At 44.9% G+C, this 17,727-nt stretch overlaps 2 protein-coding genes across 2 annotated transcripts; both read right to left on the bottom strand.

The window, feature by feature from the left end:
• Positions 1-112: 112 nt before the first annotated feature.
• On the bottom strand, positions 113-3,197 carry LOC127784345 (2-C-methyl-D-erythritol 4-phosphate cytidylyltransferase, chloroplastic). Its single transcript, XM_052311578.1, has 12 exons — positions 3,022-3,197; positions 2,743-2,825; positions 2,565-2,633; positions 2,026-2,081; positions 1,854-1,933; positions 1,630-1,712; positions 1,449-1,526; positions 1,007-1,075; positions 774-842; positions 642-688; positions 462-552; positions 113-369 (listed from the first exon to the last, which is right to left on the bottom strand). Exons 1-12 carry the CDS (start codon positions 3,134-3,136, stop codon positions 316-318), a joined length of 894 nt encoding a protein of 297 aa, XP_052167538.1. The 5' UTR covers positions 3,137-3,197; the 3' UTR covers positions 113-315.
• A 2,385-nt stretch (positions 3,198-5,582) lies between these two features.
• Positions 5,583-11,106, bottom strand: LOC127757257 (protein root UVB sensitive 6-like). The gene is made up of 13 exons (XM_052282747.1): positions 10,592-11,106; positions 9,461-9,559; positions 9,255-9,368; positions 8,762-8,833; positions 8,552-8,662; positions 8,325-8,444; positions 7,733-7,834; positions 7,569-7,641; positions 7,105-7,185; positions 6,951-7,015; positions 6,698-6,799; positions 6,438-6,611; positions 5,583-6,309 (listed from the first exon to the last, which is right to left on the bottom strand). Exons 1-13 carry the CDS (start codon positions 10,937-10,939, stop codon positions 6,244-6,246), a joined length of 1,527 nt encoding a protein of 508 aa, XP_052138707.1. The 5' UTR covers positions 10,940-11,106; the 3' UTR covers positions 5,583-6,243.
• Positions 11,107-17,727: the final 6,621 nt, after the last annotated feature.

The raw sequence follows: 17,727 nt of genomic DNA, 5'->3' as shown, positions 1-17,727 counted from the left end.
GATGGATCTGCCTAACATGTCACCCTAAGGATGAATTCAGTTGTAATTAGCACATGAACCTACATTGTAATTTCCATGTATTGCCATTGCTTGATGCTGTCTTGAACAAATGAGCCATTTGTTGTATGTAGTATGAACTCAACAAAAACTCTTCCGTATCGAAAGAATGTTACATACAGGTCAGCTATCTGGTGTCTGGGCTACATGATAATATTCTGGGTTTTCAAAACTGTGGAAATGCGAAAGAATGATGCCTGACAATTTCGTACAGGTTTATCTAGAACCAAGTAGCAGTTAACCTTTTCTCTATCGGCTTTATTTCTCATTCATCAGGCGCTCAGCCAGGAGCAAGTCATCAGGAGTCGTCACCTGCAATAGATTCACATTTTGACAATCGATCTCTTCAAAGTTCAAACCTAGCAGACAAAAATATTAATGTTCAAAGAGCTAATTTGGAATACCTTTATGTTTGTGTAAGAGCCCTCTGTGATATAAACAGAGTGCTTCAGGTATTCTACAATGGACACGTCATCAGTGACCTCAAGTCCATCCCTGCGAAATGTAAAGTATGATCATCAACAAAAATTGAGAATCAGGATATCTCTGAATTCGATTTACCGAGCTAAGACAAGAAAGATAACCGTTTAACTAGCTCAAAACCATCTCTGAGTAAACTGGGCCTCATCACCTACAATGAGAACATTTCTTTGTAATTTCTGAAAGCATGAAACACTTTTCTTTTACAGATTACATAGAAAATAGTGTGTGCTCACCTGTGGAGTTTGCATTTCCCAAAGAGTTTTCCTATCAAGTGTTTTTACGACAAAAGAATTGCTGTCAGCCTGAAGAAGAAAGGTGAAAAGTATTACGCCCTCAAGCCTGAATATCAAGGTTTTACTGCACAATGAAAGTTCACTGAACACATTGGATAATTGTTCGATGAAAAGTTGCCAAAGATCTTTGTAAGCTCATCGAACTGATCATCATCTGGATGGTAAACACTCACCTCCTTGATAGTAGCTTTCACAGGCACACCAAGAACAGCAGCTCCGTGCACTATAGCATCTTCTAATACCTAAGCAATGAAATGAAAATCAATATGATTCCTAGCAGACTGCAAAGCACCTGGAGGCTAGAGCTATTCCCTTTTCCTATTTATAAAACTACCTGTGCATCAGAAGTTCAAAACATATACTTGTCAAGCCACAAAGACACAGAAAATTCTTGTTCTCAACAAAATACAGAAGGGTTGGGAATGGGGTAATTTGTTTAATATAAACATTGAAATTGTACATGTAGTACATATAAACAAAATGTAGGTTGTAAATTGCAAGAGAGAGTGAATTTCTCGTTGGTTGATAGCTATGAAAGATGATTTATCAATATTCTAGAACAGCAAAGCACCAAAGGGAAACATCTGAAAACAACTTGATCACAGGAGGAGCTACCTTTTTGACATCTTCAGATGACACTAAGGGCCTTGCAGAATCATGTACACAAACAAGTTCAGAGTCTCCATCAATCTCCTGCAGAGGACACAAAACAAAGTTAGAACAGAAAGGAAATTATACCGTACTATATTTGTAATTTGTGTCCAAAGCAGCAACATAAAAGTGGGTTACTACTAACCTGTAGTCCATTATAAACAGAGTCTTGTCTCTCTTTCCCTGGGAGTGCAAATTTAATTGGTATTTGCACGTTTTCAATAGAGCCTGAGAAAGTGAACGATAACATGGCCACTTACTCAAACAATTGTAGTCACAGAATTTGAAGTTGACAGAGTTTAAGTGATAAGCAGATAAAAGAATGGGTGAACACAGTGAAAATAGGATGAGACTAGTCAGCTTAGGAACCTCCAAATATATCTTTGTAGTCTGGATCACACACCACTACAACTTCTTTTACTTCCTTCAGCTGACAGAATGTCTTTAAACTGCACGATACAATGTAGGAAGCCCATGTCTGAATCACATTGTAGGATGAAAGAATCCTAGAAGAGAGGGAAACTATGCTGAAGAAATGAACCTGTGCAGTGCAATCGGAAGCCCCAATAATGGTAGATATTGTTTTGGCATACTTGCCTGTTGCAAAAGGTGGACGAGAATTCAGACACAGCAGTCATTCTCTGCAAGGCTTCTTTCAGAAAAAATCACACTGGAAGGATGTGATAACTTAAATGCCAAATAACAAAGCACATTTCGTTGCACACATCTAATATTGAACAAGAAACTCTGCAGTCTGTTCCATTCCTAACATTCCGTAGGATGAACAACCTTGCCTAATTCCTAAAATGAACTTTTCTGTAAAAATTCCGACAAATAGGAGTTTCAGCAATAAAATAAAAGCTATTCTGAGTAAACAGCAAGCCGTAACAAACCAAGAACAGCCCATTAATGCGAAATGAAATCTATCCCATTCGAACGGGCAAGCTCAAATTCATTTCCCAAAATGATGAAAGGGGCGAGCCTAAACCAAAGCACAGGATGCATTATCAGCTAGGGGCATCGATTATCAAACGAAACAGCCATTCAGATCAAGTTTCAGAGCAGAGGAGAGAACAATACCCCCATTCTCTTCCCCTGCCCGCCGGACAAGAGCACCACCGAGACGCTCCTCTCCTTCACGGCCTCACCCTGACGAAACCCAAAAAAAAAAAAAAATCCCCGCGTCGTCAGTACAGCACTTTCACTTGGTCAACTCGAAAAATCGCGGAAGCAAGCGCGCGGTGCCACATCGTCCCACCTGCGCGCCGTCGGCTTTGGCGGCGCAGACAGCCGAACCCCATTTCCTCGCGTGCCGCCGCGGAGCAACCGCACAGCTCCCACCTGGGCCACGACAAGAGCGACCCACACAAAAAAAACAAACCGAAGGCATCACATCAGCACGGCAAGCAACGAGAATCCCCAAACCGGAGCTCCGCGAGTTGAGCGCCATGGCTCCCGTACGGTATCGGAGCGCGGGTCGCAGCATGCGGGACGGAGAAGCGGCGCCGACAGGGGGAGGCCCGGAGGCGATCCTTACCGGTCCGGAGGCGGCGGAGCGCGAGATTGGGCGACGGCGACAGCGGCGGCGGCGGATGCGTCGTCGGGGCGGAGGCGGGCGGCGCGTGGAGGCGGAGGCAGAGGCGGAGCTCCATTTCGGGGAGTGGCAGGTAGACTGCGAATGGGAGAGGCGGAGAGGATGGTGGCGACGGGCGGCACGGAACGGAGGAGACAAAAGGTCGTAGATGTGTGCGCTCTGGTCAATCTGCGCCGTCCACATGTTCTTGATTTTCCATCACATGGAGTATCATTTGAATTCAATCACGTTTACAAAGTTCTTCAGATTAATGCTTCCAGGTAAAATTTTTACATGCGAAAGTTATGGTGTGTATTAACAAAAAAAAAGGAAGTATATGTTTTTTTTACGACTCACGATGTGAAGTTCTATTGATAGAGCAGGTAAAAATTACAAGATTACAACCCTGAAGGGTCGTAACCAGGAAAAAGGAGAATAAAAACCACCACCCACACACCGACGGCGCCAACACACACGACCGGAGAAGGTTAGCACCGGACCGGCCGCCGCTAGACCAACAACGGAACACGAACGAGATTGCCCTACAGCAAGGGGGTGCCAAAACGACATCTTCAATAAGAGAAGCGACAGAAAAACCGCCGCCGCCGTCCGTCAGGCTGAGAGCCAAGACTGGGCTTTCGCCCGGCAACCACCCTTGAGGAGTGAGACAGCACGACAACGCCCTCAGGAGGGGGAATTAAACATTGTTGTCGGTCCGGCCAAGGCCGGGCTGGGTTTTCACTCGCCGCTCATCACCTGCGAATCCACTGCTGACGCACCGATGCTCCACCACCACTCAAACTCTGCCGACATGTGGGGCCCCTGCACCGACGCCCCCCGCCGGCCAGCCTTCATGCGCCGAAGAACGCGCCACACCCACCGGCAGCTCCACCACGCACCAAGGTCGCCTCTTCCACCGCCGGCCGCGCCTCTCGCGACAAGCCGGCCTCCTCCACCGGACGCGCCTCTCGCGCCAGTCCAGCCTCCCTCCATTGGCCGCGCCTCTCGCGCCAAGCCGGCCTCCATCTCCGCCGCCCGCGCCTCTCGCGCCGAGCCGGCCTCCACTGCCATCGGCTGCGCTTCTCTGCGCCAAGCCGGACTCGACCTCTCCTCCAAACGCCGCCACGCCGGTCCAATGCAGCCGTCTACCACGCCCTTGCTAGCCGCCTGAGGCCGCCTTGCCTCCTCCCACCTCAGGCACGGTCGCCACCACCGGGCCTCCTCCCTCCACAGCCACGGTCACCACCGTGCCTCCTCCCACCGCCGTCACAAAGTCGCCATCGCCAGCCGCCAGCTGCTGCTGCCGCCGTCGTCGTCGGCGGTCGCCATCCAGCCACTGCCGCCGCTAGCTGCTGCCGTCGTCACCAACCACCATCGCCGACAGCAGCTGCGCCGCCGCTGTCAGCCATCACCATCTCCAGCTACTGCCGCCGCCAGCTGCTGCCACCGCCACCGTCGGCAGACGCCATCGAGCCACCGCCGCCGCCGTCGCCAATTGCCATCGCCAGCCAGGCCGACCACCGTCCGGCCGCACACCGCCGCCGCCACCACCAGGCGCCGTCGCCGACGCCCCCACCAGTTGACGCCGTCGCCGGCCACCACCCCACTAGATCCAGGCGGATCTGGAGGTCTCCTCCGTCATCGCCCCACCTCCGACCACCGTCGCTGCACCTTTAACCGTCGCCGCCAGCACGACCGCTTGGCCCCGCCGCCGCCGACTGTCTCCACGCCAGATTCGGCCGGGAGGCACGGATCTAGGCGATTTCCGCTGCCCCGGGCAGTCCCCCTCTACCCGAGCGTGGTGCGAAGACGAAGCCCCGCCGCCGCCATCCTTGCGCCGCGCGGCTTTGCCGGCGGTCGCTCGGGCGGCGGCGAGGCGGAGGAGGGAGGAGGGGGAACGCGCGTCGGCGGGGGCGTCGCCTCCCGTGTCGCCTAATGAGAGGGGCGACGCGAGAGTCAGTATTTATTTTCAGTGGTAAAAGTTTTTAAAGTATATGTTGAAAACACAGCTATGCGGAGCAGTCTTCGTCAATCATTTGGTTTCAGTCTTCGTAAATCAATTGGTTGCTCCGGTACGCAGATGTGTTTTAGGTTGTGTTCTTTTGAACACTTTCTTAATTTTTACTTGCTCGTTTTTCATGTGTATGTTTTTTAAATTAGTAAAATAATATGTTTTAAAAATCTACATAGAAATGGTGTTTTAAAAATATTACTGGTTATTTTAAAAGTTTTTAATCAATATATTTAATTAATTATACAGTATTAATTTATCGTTTCATTTATGAACGAACGCAGCCTGAAAATTTTAATGGGCCGCTGAGGTTTTGGGCCTTACAAAATTTCCTTATGTAAGCTGCCCCAGATTCTCTTTTGGAATGATTTGTAGGGTGTCGCCAACACTTCACTTTCTCCCTGTCAAAAAAAAACACTTCGCTTTCTCAGTAGTTCGTAATCTTCTTCTCCTTGGCTTTTGTTCAGTGAAAAAGAACGAACATTACACCACGGACAACACGTCAACACTGAACTTTCAGCAATGCGATGTTCTTCGAGAACATTCTTAAATCGGGGAAAAAAACACATCACAATTATTACCGAGCACCTCTATGTACATTGTACAGGATGGGTTCCGTTCCATATGGACATAACTCTCCATTGAAGGAAAACCTCAATCTACAGTTGCCCTAAGAAAGGTCGAAAGAAAGGGAAACATCTCAAAGACCGCCAGATCCGCATAAATAAACAGCTTCAAAGACTGACAAACTCTGCACCCTAACGCATAAAACCGGTTACAGTAGGGCGGCTAAGCCAAGCGAACAACACAGCAGCAAACATAAACATTTGTGCCTCTGATATGTGCAAGCTAACGGCTGGAAATCTGGAATCCCCTTGCTGCCCTTTGGGTCCTGTCCAGATTTCTTAATCTGCGTACCTGCTCTGGTGCATAATTTTATTCTGCACTTGTGGTATTCCACCTGCTGATGAGATTGCCAGGTGCATTGCTCTCTCATGGTTTTGGTAAGCTTTGGTGCCAACCAAAACGGGTTTTCATGGCATGACAGGATGACTGGTTCATACTTGGTGCTCGGGCCCAACATTTGTCAGTTCAGCTACTACAAACAACCGAGCATCCCGTCTAGCTGAGAAGTTAGTCTGAAAGATGTTGCCATCCCAGTAACAGTAAAATCATTATGGCCTTGCAGGACACAACCGAGCTTTCCCAGGGTTGAGCAGTGATTCTGACATTATCCAACCCTGAGGTACAGAAAAGAGGATGTTGTTAAGTCATGCAGCAACCGTTTCATTCAAGTGGCTTATCCACAATTATATCTAGTAGTTGGGATGCAAGGGTCAGTATTTATCACAAAGACAAGGAATAGTACCTGTTCTCTAGCTTTCTTCTTGAAAGTTCCATAAGAGGAAGAAACAATTTTGCAGGACTCAGCTATGTGTGCCATGAAATCCATGTTACATGGGTTTCCATAAGGATCTGATCGCCTGGAGTTCATCTGCTTCCGTGCATGTGACGCATTGATGAAATGCAGTAATACGTGAGCCTGTACAGCAGAACGCCATGTTAGAATAAAGGATAAACAATAAACGGGGCCAAAAAACCCTTAATGCAGTGAGGACAGGTGCTTACATGGAAAGCCGCTTTGATAATGTCATCTGACTTTGCTTGATCCTTGAGCAAAGCATATACCTTATCCTTTGCGGGGTTATATGTTACCATGTATCTCTCATCCTGTAAGTTAGATATATGAAGGAAATATTTCATATGCCCAGATATAGCCGACCAGTGAATGAAATGACACTCTTTAAGAGGGAAACAGAAAATGCAATGTCTTCTGTGGGTTTGTGTTTATGTGCTGGTGGTCAAGGAACTAAGGATGTACCTCAAACAATGGCCGTATGGCAACAAATGAAGCAGGTTCTTGAAACGCTTCTCCAAATCGTGATCCTGAAAATTAGTTATGCATGGACAATGAAATGCCATCCAATATGTATCAGAATTCAAGAATGATTGCAATCAGAAGCACTGGTACAAACCTATTGCAATTGGCTCATGCCGCCAAGGTGGATTAAATATCGTCTCCTGTGAGTTCCCTTCCTTCAATGAGGGGATATGCCCTGGACCACAGAGAATTAGATATTAAGTATTTGACAGAATAGAATAAAAGCAAAGTGCCTAAACAGGACACCTATTTAATTTTATATGAAAAGGACCAGATTCAGTTTCAAGCTCAGCATTTGAAGACTTATTTTTCTTAGATGATAGTGGGCCACCACGCTAGATATGAAAAAAACTTATGTCCATACTTCATAGCAGTCTCATGTATTTGACCAAAAGAAATTTTATACTGTGGTGTGCCATATGAATATGATTATGTAAATATCATTTGGAAGATTGTTTGTATTGTCCCACAGAAAGGCACTGCTTCATTGACTCAATAAACAATTAAGGATCAATGTCGCACTTCCCACAACAACCAAAAGAGAAGTTTTAGACTCACCAGTTTTAATGAAGGAATCCACCGCAACAGTAAACCTTGCTCTGTTTAAAGTATTTAGCACGACCGATCTCACCTGGTAAAAGGAATGGAACCAACATATGTTATAAAATCTTCCAGAGTTCAAGAAAGCACTGAAACAATAACTTGAAAGAATGAATGCGAACCTCATGATATGAACTCCAAAGATAACCACATGAAAGGAAGGCAAATGAAGTCACCAATGATGGATTCCGTTTTGAAATGAAGATGCTCAAGCCAGTGCCCAGCTTCATTTAAAATAACAAGGCAAAGTCAGGATAACTGCTGAATTAAGTGTAGTAGTATGAGACTAGTAACATTCCAAAGTGAGTTAAAAAACATTCTGCTTGTTCTGTATGTGTATTGCCATGCAGTGGCATCAAATAAAAGATACTTGCGGGTAACTTATGCTATCGAAGCAGAACTTTCAGCTGCATGTACAATTGCAGGTAACAGGGCAGACACAGAAGAACATATAGTGCGAGGTAGACAAACACAACTAGTTCTCCATACTGTAGATTTCGTACAAAAATTGCAAATTACACTTCCATTCAGTGTAACAAAACATCTACAACTATAGGCTATATGCACAATGGGCATGCTTGGAGGGGCCAAAAACATGGACAATGTTTTTGCATAGAAATCAGTAGGTTGCAACAATCATTTATAGCAGCATTAGGAAGCCTTGGTATTGACAAGCCACTTAGTAACAAGAAAGCTCAACAGATTAATAATTACCAGATCTGCAATGTTCCCAACAGATTCGCCTTTAGCAGTGACATCTCCAATGTTTTCTCCTCTTGCATAGGCCTTATAAATTGGAGTTCGAGTTGATGTTGATGTAACAGCCGCGACATTCTAGAACATTGCAGAAAGAAAGAACGCTCTTCATCAATACTTTTTGAAACAGATAGATATATTTTAAGTCCAATATGTGTGGTTTGCAACAGCTGGTGAGGACAGACCTTTACAACATTTGCTACGCAAGCCATGGGCAAGAAAAATTGAGGAAAGGCTGCAGTTGCTAACTCAATTCCAGCTCCAATCTCCAGCAATAGATCACTAGAAAAGCGGAGCTGCAGAAATTTTCAGCCTCAGTCAGTTGTGTACATGGGACAAAGAAATTGTGAATAATGTGAATATTGCATAAATGGACTTGCTTCCATATGATTTACCTGCTTTAGGTCATAGTCAAACTTCTTTCCTTGACGTGCAAAAAGCATTTTTCCGACACGACCTGCACCATCCTGAAGCAATAGCATAACAAGAATTCATATTATATTACAAGGCAGATTAAAATGCCTACTTTGTTGCTAAGGATAAGAAGAAAATATAATCAACAGGAAAACAGGGTATTGCTATTTGGTTGTGCAGATTGGATAGCCAAAAATACTAGAAGAATAAGACTCTTCGGGTCGTTGTGGTGTGGGCAACTTATGAAGCTATTATACATCAACAATTACTTCATTGGAAAGGAATTAGCGATCATAAACAAGATTATTTTAGCATATACTCATTGATTTCCACTTGTTTTGTGTTCATGCCAGTGGTAATGGATTGACTGAGTCCTTCATTGCACGAATTTCCCCGGTTCTCAGAAGACTTCAATAAATTACACAAGCATGGTGACCAGAAAAAATATCCTCTTGAATAGACATAATTATTTACCTTGAGGATCCAGTTGATAGCAATGGCTCCTGGTGTTACTTTGCTTTGAGAGACTCCAACAGAGCTCAGCAAGGTTCTTGTTGTAAAAACACCCATAGCTCCACCAAAGAAATGCTAAGGGATACAAAAATAATAATTTTAAGTTAGCATGATGTATTTGATTCAGAAGTCACAAACGACAAGTGAACACAAGTTCCGAAATATACCTTCAGGGCTCTCCAGGTCATGTATGGGACGTATGACGGAGTAACACTATCCGGAAAGCCTTCAGGCACAACATATGATCTTATGAATGCCATAACTTCCTGCAGCCATATTATTTTGCTTGGTTATTTATTATTTTCAAGCTGTATATGGTGACTGTAGATTATTTATTACTCCATCCGTCCCATAATATAAGGGATTTTGAGTTTTTACTTGCAACGTTTGACCACTCGTCTTATTCAAAATTTTTTGAAATCATTATTTATTTTATTTATGACTTATTTTATTATCTTCAGTACTTTAAGCACAACTTTTCATTTTTTATATTTGCAAAAAAAATTGAATAAGACGAGTAGTCAAACGTTGCAATCAAAAACTCAAAATCCCTTATATTATGGGACGGAGAAAATAGGTACCGATATCAGCTTTTTTCACAAGGCACCTGACAGCTTCAACAATAATAGAAAATCAAAATGTTAAAAGAGAAAACACTATATAATACTACTCGTAGTTAAAGACTTTGGACAAAAGTTCAACAGCAAATCAATCCTTCTATCCCGAGACTATGCTTTGAAATAAACGTAGAGAATCGACAAACTAAAGGTTGGAACTTCCGCGTATTAAACAGAAAGACCCTTAGTCAAGAAAAAAAATCTCCCGAGCAAAAGAGGCCTAAATTTTGAACAAATATGTTCGAACTAACTAGAAATTAATGCGATAAAGAAGCATACGACAAACTTACTACGAAGCTAACTGTAAACCCGGAAGCCCCGATGCCGTCCTACCTCCCCCAGTTTCACCTCGAATTACCTCGAAAATATCGAATCACTTAACTCAAATGTGCCGGAGAAGGTCAAAATCAGCGAGCCCCCACATCCTGAGGGAAAAAACCAAATATCCGCAGCAAAATAGGTCCCTATTGGATCAATACCCCAAAATCAAATCTGCAGATGCCTAATCCTCCGAGTCAACAAATCTAAGTATCCAACCAACAACATAGACCAATTCGAACCATCGAATCGCTCAAAATCCGCAGCTAATCACCCTAAATCAAACCCACAGCGCAGAGCCATTGGACAAACAGTAATCAGCAGAGAACATGGCAGCATGTGTACAATTCACAGCAAGCTCACCTCGGCGGGCGGCAGCGGCGACTGCAGCGGCACGGCCCTAACGGAGGCCCCCATGGGAACGGCCGCGCCGCTCCTCCCCCTCCCCCTCCCCTTCCCTTTCCCCTGTCCCCCATCCACCACGTAGCTCCACCGCCTCCCGTCCACCTCCTCCAGGCACAGGAACCCCTCCACCGCGGGCGCCGGCGCCGCCGCCTTCCCGGCGGCGGCGGGGGGCGCCTCGACCGGCGGCGACGCGATGGTGGCCCGCACGGCCTCCCGCACCGCGAACCGCGCGTCGGGCGGCGGCACGCTGATGGTCTGCGTCGCCACCGCCGCCGCCGACCGCTTGATCCCCACCGTCGGCGCCATCCCTGCCGCGCGCACCGGCGCCGGCGACCTGCGTGGCCGCGGCTTAGTCAGGTGGCCGACCCGAAACCTCCACCGGCGGCGACCGGGTGGTCGCGACACCGACCGATGCGAGACGACGCAGTGGTTGGAGAGAGAGAGAGAGAGCTGTATATGGCGGAGAACGCGAACAATGCCAAGATGGAGGTGAGAGAGAGAGAGGGTGAAGCGTTTTATAGTGGAGGCGCTTTCCTTCGCTACGCGCACCCATGGCGTCGTGCGCTTCACACCACCACCCCCCAGGTCAGATCGGGCCCACCTGTCATAGACATACCCGGTGCGCCAACGTGGTGGTCCAGGGTGGGCTTCCACGTGGGGCCCACATGTCATCGAGGGCGAGATTTACTTTGGGAGGGGGGTGGGGCCCCGTGGTGCGGTGGTGGGCGAGCGGCGGGTGGAATTGGAGGCGGAGAGGGGAGGAGCGGTCGGTCCCCTGGACGGCGATATTTTGCCGTCGGCGTGGGCGTGGGCCGTGCGGCTGCTGCGCATCTGGGGCTGTGTGGGTTTTGGGTGCGCCCGTGGGCCAGCGAGCTACGTCAACCACATGCGCGGTGGGGCGTTATGTACGAGGTAAAGATGAGAAAGCGCTGTGAAATGGAATAAAATGAATTCTGTTCTCTTCTTTTGGCTTATATTTATTTTTATGCTTATCTATCAAAATTTAAATTTTCAACATTAAATTTGAAGTTGATTTTAAAATTTTTATCATCATAGTTTATTTTTCAGTATTTATTTTTAAATAGTTAAGAACATATACATACAAGCTTTATTTATAAATTATTTTTTATTTATAATATGCCGTGTCACTTTTTCCTCTTATCAGCAAAACTATGGGGCTGGAAATGACAGGAAATGGTGTTGAGGTCAACAACTCAAATTCGTCGAGGTCTATAGAATCGACCACCTCACGCAGCATTGCACAACGATCAACAAGCACAAGGACACTGCAGAAGAACGTGTACAGCAGGCACGAGCCAACGACGCCAGGGGTAAATCCATTTTTCACGAGACCGATCTGTCCACAAGCGAGAGAGCCCACAGGGCACAGGCCCCCTGGTGCTCAACGAACCACCCGTACTACGGCGGTACGTGATCCATTGCACGAGGCCATACCACCGTAGCAACTAGCAACAAACCAGAAATCCCAGCCGATTGAATTCACATGTCCCTCTCGCCCCCATAACAGCGAGAGAGAGACGGGAGCTTAAGCGGGGAGCGGGATACACCAAGATTTCCTAAACTGTTTAACATCATCCTACAATTTATCAGTTATCACGGTTGCCATATGATATACTGTAGTTTTAAAAATTAAAAAGATTTATAATAACCACGCGGTTTTATACACCCATCCCGCGACCATACGAGTAGTTGTTGCTAGGGGGCGCGGCGCAGCGCAGAGAGAGAGAGAACGAACGGTGGCGAGGGTGGGATAGGTGGCAAACAGGCAGCGCTGCCGGTTTCGGCAGCAGCGACCAAGTGGCGATGGGGCGCGCCTGCCCGTTTTCTGTTGTCTGATAGTAGCTCTCGCGCGTGGCTGCGTGAGGGCGTACGTAGATATTTTTTTTGGCTCGTTGTCGCACCTCGCAAAAACGGTGCAAACACCGCGGCGCGCGGGGCTTTAATTCTACACGTCGTCGGGAGGAAGGAGTCATCGTCGTGTGGTTGGCCGCTCATCTGCCCTCCTCTCCTCTGATGATATATCCTGTATGGTCCGTTCCCGGCAACTAATTTCACCTGTTTCATTTTTCGTTTTTATATAATTAAGATTGCTCACACACTTGCGTAGTAGAGAGAAATTAATTGGCCGGGTAAAAAGTTTGGTGGTTAGGCTTTGCTAGACGTTTTTTGGTCAAATCATTCTCTTCAGGGTTTAGCGTACTCCACTACGGCTACCACCCCGGCACATTAAGTGTGCGTTGCTCTCCGTGATAGTGTGATTGTTGCTACCGGCTCGCGGCTCACCTAATCGGGATGAACGCTTGCGTGTTCTTTCGCGGTGATGATGGCTGTGTTCATCGACTCATTATCAAGAGCAGAAGCTTATTTTTGATGTCATTTTGATTTCCTATCTCCTTTGGGTCACAGCCCATCACAACTTCACAAGAAGAAGAGCGCTGACAAAAGTGACAATTAATTAACGGATTGGAGCCTTCATGACAAAAGATATCTCTCAGTTTTTCCCCACTGCATATGCGGCGAGGTCTTGTCGTTGAGTCGACCTACGCAAGCAGTTACGCGATGCAATTGTGCAAGGGACAAATGCTAGTAGTAGTGTAGTAGCATTTCTTAGCATAGTGTTGTTGTGTGATAATAAAGAGGTGCCATTTATTGGTTTAATTCCCGCCTAATCGTCAACGACTGAACAACAAAGCGTGCTTTAACGTACTCGCCGTGTCACGATCACCGTCCAATTAATTGTGACGATCGAGCAACGCACCGTACCATCAGCTGTTATACTACATACTACCATAGAGATTAGAGGCATAGAGCTAAGATGTTGGATGTTACCGTTCGGTAAAAATGTATCCTGACATGTTATGACCTTTCTTGTGTTTGTTTCCACTAGTTTCTCCGTTGTTTAGTTCTTCTCACGGTGTAATAATTTCCTCCTAACAGTGATTGGCACGTTGAGTCTTTGGCAGAGAGCTCATGACGTTTTTGCCTTGAAAAAAGAAAAAAAACTCACTGTTTTATACTTTTATACTACTTCCATGGTCAATTCAGTTGTGCTGCACTGCCGGTGAAAACGAGAAAAACGATCGAAGTCAAGCCAGGCCAACAGCATGACCGGCCCGGACGTAGTCAAAACAGGTTAAACAGGCAGGCATAACCGGCACAGTTTGTTGGGCTGTGCACTGCCTCTACATGTTGACGACGACGACGAGCGTACAATACGCAAGTCTCGCCGCACGCACTGTTTGACACATCTCTGGCCGATTTGCTGCAGTCGAGCAGAATACTTGACATTGCAAAATTCTTCAGTTCTCTGTTAGTATGCGTATGTACAACAACTACTACTAATACTGATTAAGTGATTAGGATTACTAAAGATGGACAGCTCGCTAGCAAAAGACTCGGTATTGATCATTGTTTTTCTGTTTTTTTTTTGGGTTGGGGGGGGGGGGGGGGGGGGGGGAGGCAGTACATGATGGTCATCATATTCTTGGAGTAGCTGACCAAATGCTCTCCCATGACGGAATGCACGAGCGTTGTCTTGTCAGCGTCGATCGGGAACAGTCAGGATGTTCCCAGGAGGATGCACACGCATCACCTCTGCCGAGCTGTGCTGTGCATCATGCAAGCCCCCTTCTTAATTTTATACAATTTTTTTTCTTAATTTTATACCTACACGAAGAATCTAAGATGATGCACTTTTAATCTTTCTTTTCTTAGTGCGATACAATGCTCCGTACATATAAATACTCCAATCAACGGGAGAACAATCATTCACACGTTACCAGTGGATTGATGTTTTCTTTTTCTGCCCCAAAATTCAAGGTGCATCTGCTGGCCACTTGCCCAGGTGTGGCTGCGTGAAACCAGTATGGGAAACTTATATGTCAGATGAAACACCATGCCGCCACGCGTGCGTGCCGACGCTGTGCATGCACGGGACGCAGCAGTCCAGCAGATGTTCGAGTCGCCACCGGAGAAATTCACGACGTGCGAACGGGGAGCTGCTTTTGCTCCACGCCCACCTAGCGTCACCGTCTTCCGGCGACTTGGAGACTCCCATCGTTTGGCTTAGCCAAATGGCATATTTATAAATAAAATTTTTATATACATGTTCTAAGCAAATACAAATAAATATAAAAAATAAACTTCAATAAAAAATTTTAAAATCAGTTTTAAGTTTAATGTTAAAAATTTAAATTTTGGTCAATAAGCATAAGTCTCCGTCATTGGCTATCCTAATAGTACTAGACAAAGTCAAAGCTAAATTTAAATTTTTAAAATTGATTTTATTTTCTTAACGTAGTTTTCTTACATTAACTTTTAAGCTGTTAAGAAACATATCTATGAAAGTTTTGCCTAAAAATAATTTTTATTTATAGTAATAGATGGGGCTGTTAGTGAGTGCTGCCGCAAGCCTGCAAGCACCATCTAATACATCAGTATGTTTTCGTCAATTGGTCGCATAGTTCTCGGTTATATCGACAGATTCTCTCTTACATAACGATGGCATTATATCCAGCTTTAGGAAGTACTCTCTGCCTACAATTTTCTTTGGTGCGTGCCAAACATGGAGGCATCAAAATTCTTTTTTTGAGGGTATGAAAGCATCGAAACTAAATTCGTGCAAAACATGGAGCATCAAAAATCCTTTTTTTTTTCGTGGTCATGAATCGAAAGTTAATTGCGTGCAAGCGCAAAACATGAAACATCAAAATTCCATAGTCAAAAAAGGGCAAGCACTAGAACGATGGGGAGAGACTCAACAGGGAGTCTTTCTCTTTTCGTTTTCCCATTTCTTCAGTGGCCGCCTGAATGAACTGGAGACACATGTGTTACAGCCTTACAGGTTGGTGGAACCGTGGAAAGAATCGCGTCGGGAGAATCTTACTCAGCGGTCGTGTACATGCTGCCACACACACAACTTCTCCCTGCTTTTCGTCACGTCGATTTCTCGAGTGGCTTCGATCGTATCGACGCGATTAGCAGCTTCGACTTGGATTTGTACAGCTATTACTGTGAACTTGACAGCGTTGCTGCTACCGACTACCGAGACCCGGCCGCATTGCCGCAATGTATGATGAACAAGAGCACCATTCATTGCCTAAAAGAATAAGAACTTAAATTTTTAAACTTAATTTTAAAGTAAATTTTATGATATTTTCAATACATTTTATATATTAGCTTTTAAGTCGCTCGAACAAATATATAAAAATTTTAGTTTTGCTAGCCATTTATCAACAAATTTTCTCCTAAAAATTTGACAAAAATAAATATATTGTAATCGCGGTATAATTATATCGTAACTTACATGTAATTACAATATAATTTGTATGTAATTTTTAAAAATCTTGCAATAACATGCTATTTTCACGAAGCAGAGGTCATGGACCAAATCCCCTTACTTGTGTATGCGTTGTGATTTTTTTCTTGTCCAGTTGCACGAATCTTAAAACAAATCTAATAGTTTCAAAATTAAATGAAAGTTACATATTAATTACATTATAGTTACATATAAATTACAATGTAAATACACTACTATTGTACCATATTTTTATTTGACAAAATTTAAAAAAAAAATCGAGAAATGCACAGATAGTCTCAAAAATTTTACACGTAAATTTTTTATATATTTTTTTTGCAATAAGTAGTTCAGGTTTATAATTAGGTTTGGGCAACCAATGAGGCCCAAAACAGCTTTCGTGTTCTAAGAACTTAACTGGGCCGAATAGGCCTTCTTTTCTCTGGTCGTAATCCATATTCAAGTTGGGCCTTTATTGTTCATCACTGGAATTTTTTAGGAATAAGTTCACTTTGTGACCCTCAAAAGTGACCGGAATCTAATCCGTGACCATAAACCACAAAACCGGATATCTCGACCCCCCCAATTCTTAAAACCGGTGCAATTTGACTCCCTGGATGGTTTTGGAGGGCGGTTTCGCTGATGTGGCGCCTACGTGTCATCCCAGTCATCAAATAAATAAAAAATAAATGGGGCCCACCTGTCAGTGACTCCACCCCTATATTCTCTCTTTTCTATCTTTCTTGATGGCAGCCAGGGGCGGAGCTGCAGTACTATCATTGGGGTCATTAGACCCCGATGACATTCGATCAATCAAGTGAATTGTTCATTATTTTGTAGCTAATGACCACAGCAACAAAAGCTTAATGACCCCGGCCAGCCTGATAAACTGCTGGAGCTCAGGAAAGCTGAAACAAGTGTACCGTTTATTTCTTTGGAAGCATAATTTGTTAGCTGTGTTATGCTACTGTCAATCTGCTACTAATGCTGCAATTAGACATATTTGATATATTAACCAACTACTTATTTTAGCTATGTGCTATGTATATCAATGCATTAGGCCAGAAGTTTTGCTAATCAACTACTAGATGTGTTTTTTAAGTTACTCACTCTGTCTCAAAATATGTTACTTATAAGATTCAGATTTGCTTTAAAATATAGCTATTTTCTATGAACCATCCCATCTCCAATCACAAAATTCCCGATATAATTTTTTTCACCTACTTTTTTTTCCAACCAATCACAATTATTTCACACCCTAACATTAATCTCTTAAAGAGACGTAGGTAGTTGTATTTTGAGACAGATGGAATAATAAACAACTTTCAGAACATACTTGTATGTCTGAAAAAGCACATGGTTGTTATGCCCGGTTGTATATAGTTATAACTTTTAAAATTTTGGACCTTAAAAACCTCAGAAATTCTTATAGAATAGACTTCAAATATTTATTTTTAGCAAAATGGAATAATCCCAACTTACTCATAGCTCTAGCTCCAAAAGAATTTTGAGCTAAAAATATCTAGCTTCGAGAATAATTATAGTTTCAAACACGACATAAATACAAGTAAAAGCCATGACCCCAGTGACTCAAAATGCTGGCTCCGCCCCTGATGGCAGCGGCGGCGGCGGCTGGACGAGGGGAGCAGCGGCGGCCATCGGGGCGCAGCGGAACCGGACTGGGGGCGGCGGCTCAACCGCGGTGGCTCGCGGTAGTGGGAGGACAAGGGGAACGACGGCTCTCGGCGGCGGCTCGCGGCAGTGGGATTCACTCAGA

Source organism: Oryza glaberrima, chromosome 1, assembly GCF_000147395.1.
Source record: "Oryza glaberrima chromosome 1, OglaRS2, whole genome shotgun sequence".
Lineage (NCBI taxonomy): Eukaryota > Viridiplantae > Streptophyta > Magnoliopsida > Poales > Poaceae > Oryza > Oryza glaberrima.
Note: the sequence above shows the minus strand (reverse complement) of the source record. Positions and strands in the feature narration are given on the sequence as shown.

Bases quoted from the DNA above. Each gene is read 5' to 3' on its own strand.
- LOC127784345 (XM_052311578.1), bottom strand. From the start codon at position 3,136: ATGGAGCTCCGCCTCTGCCTCCGCCTCCACGCGCCGCCCGCCTCCGCC. The intron at 2,082-2,564 runs GTATTGTTCTCT...CTTTTGCAACAG, and splicing joins GGCAGGGGAAGAGAATGGGG to GCAAGTATGCCAAAACAATA. The intron at 1,934-2,025 runs GTTCATTTCTTC...TGTATCGTGCAG, and splicing joins CTTCCGATTGCACTGCACAG to TTTAAAGACATTCTGTCAGC.
- LOC127757257 (XM_052282747.1), bottom strand. From the start codon at position 10,939: ATGGCGCCGACGGTGGGGATCAAGCGGTCGGCGGCGGCGGTGGCGACG. The intron at 9,369-9,460 runs GTATATTTCGGA...TGTATCCCTTAG, and splicing joins TGACCTGGAGAGCCCTGAAG to CATTTCTTTGGTGGAGCTAT. The intron at 7,642-7,732 runs GTTCGCATTCAT...TCCTTTTACCAG, and splicing joins TTTGGAGTTCATATCATGAG to GTGAGATCGGTCGTGCTAAA.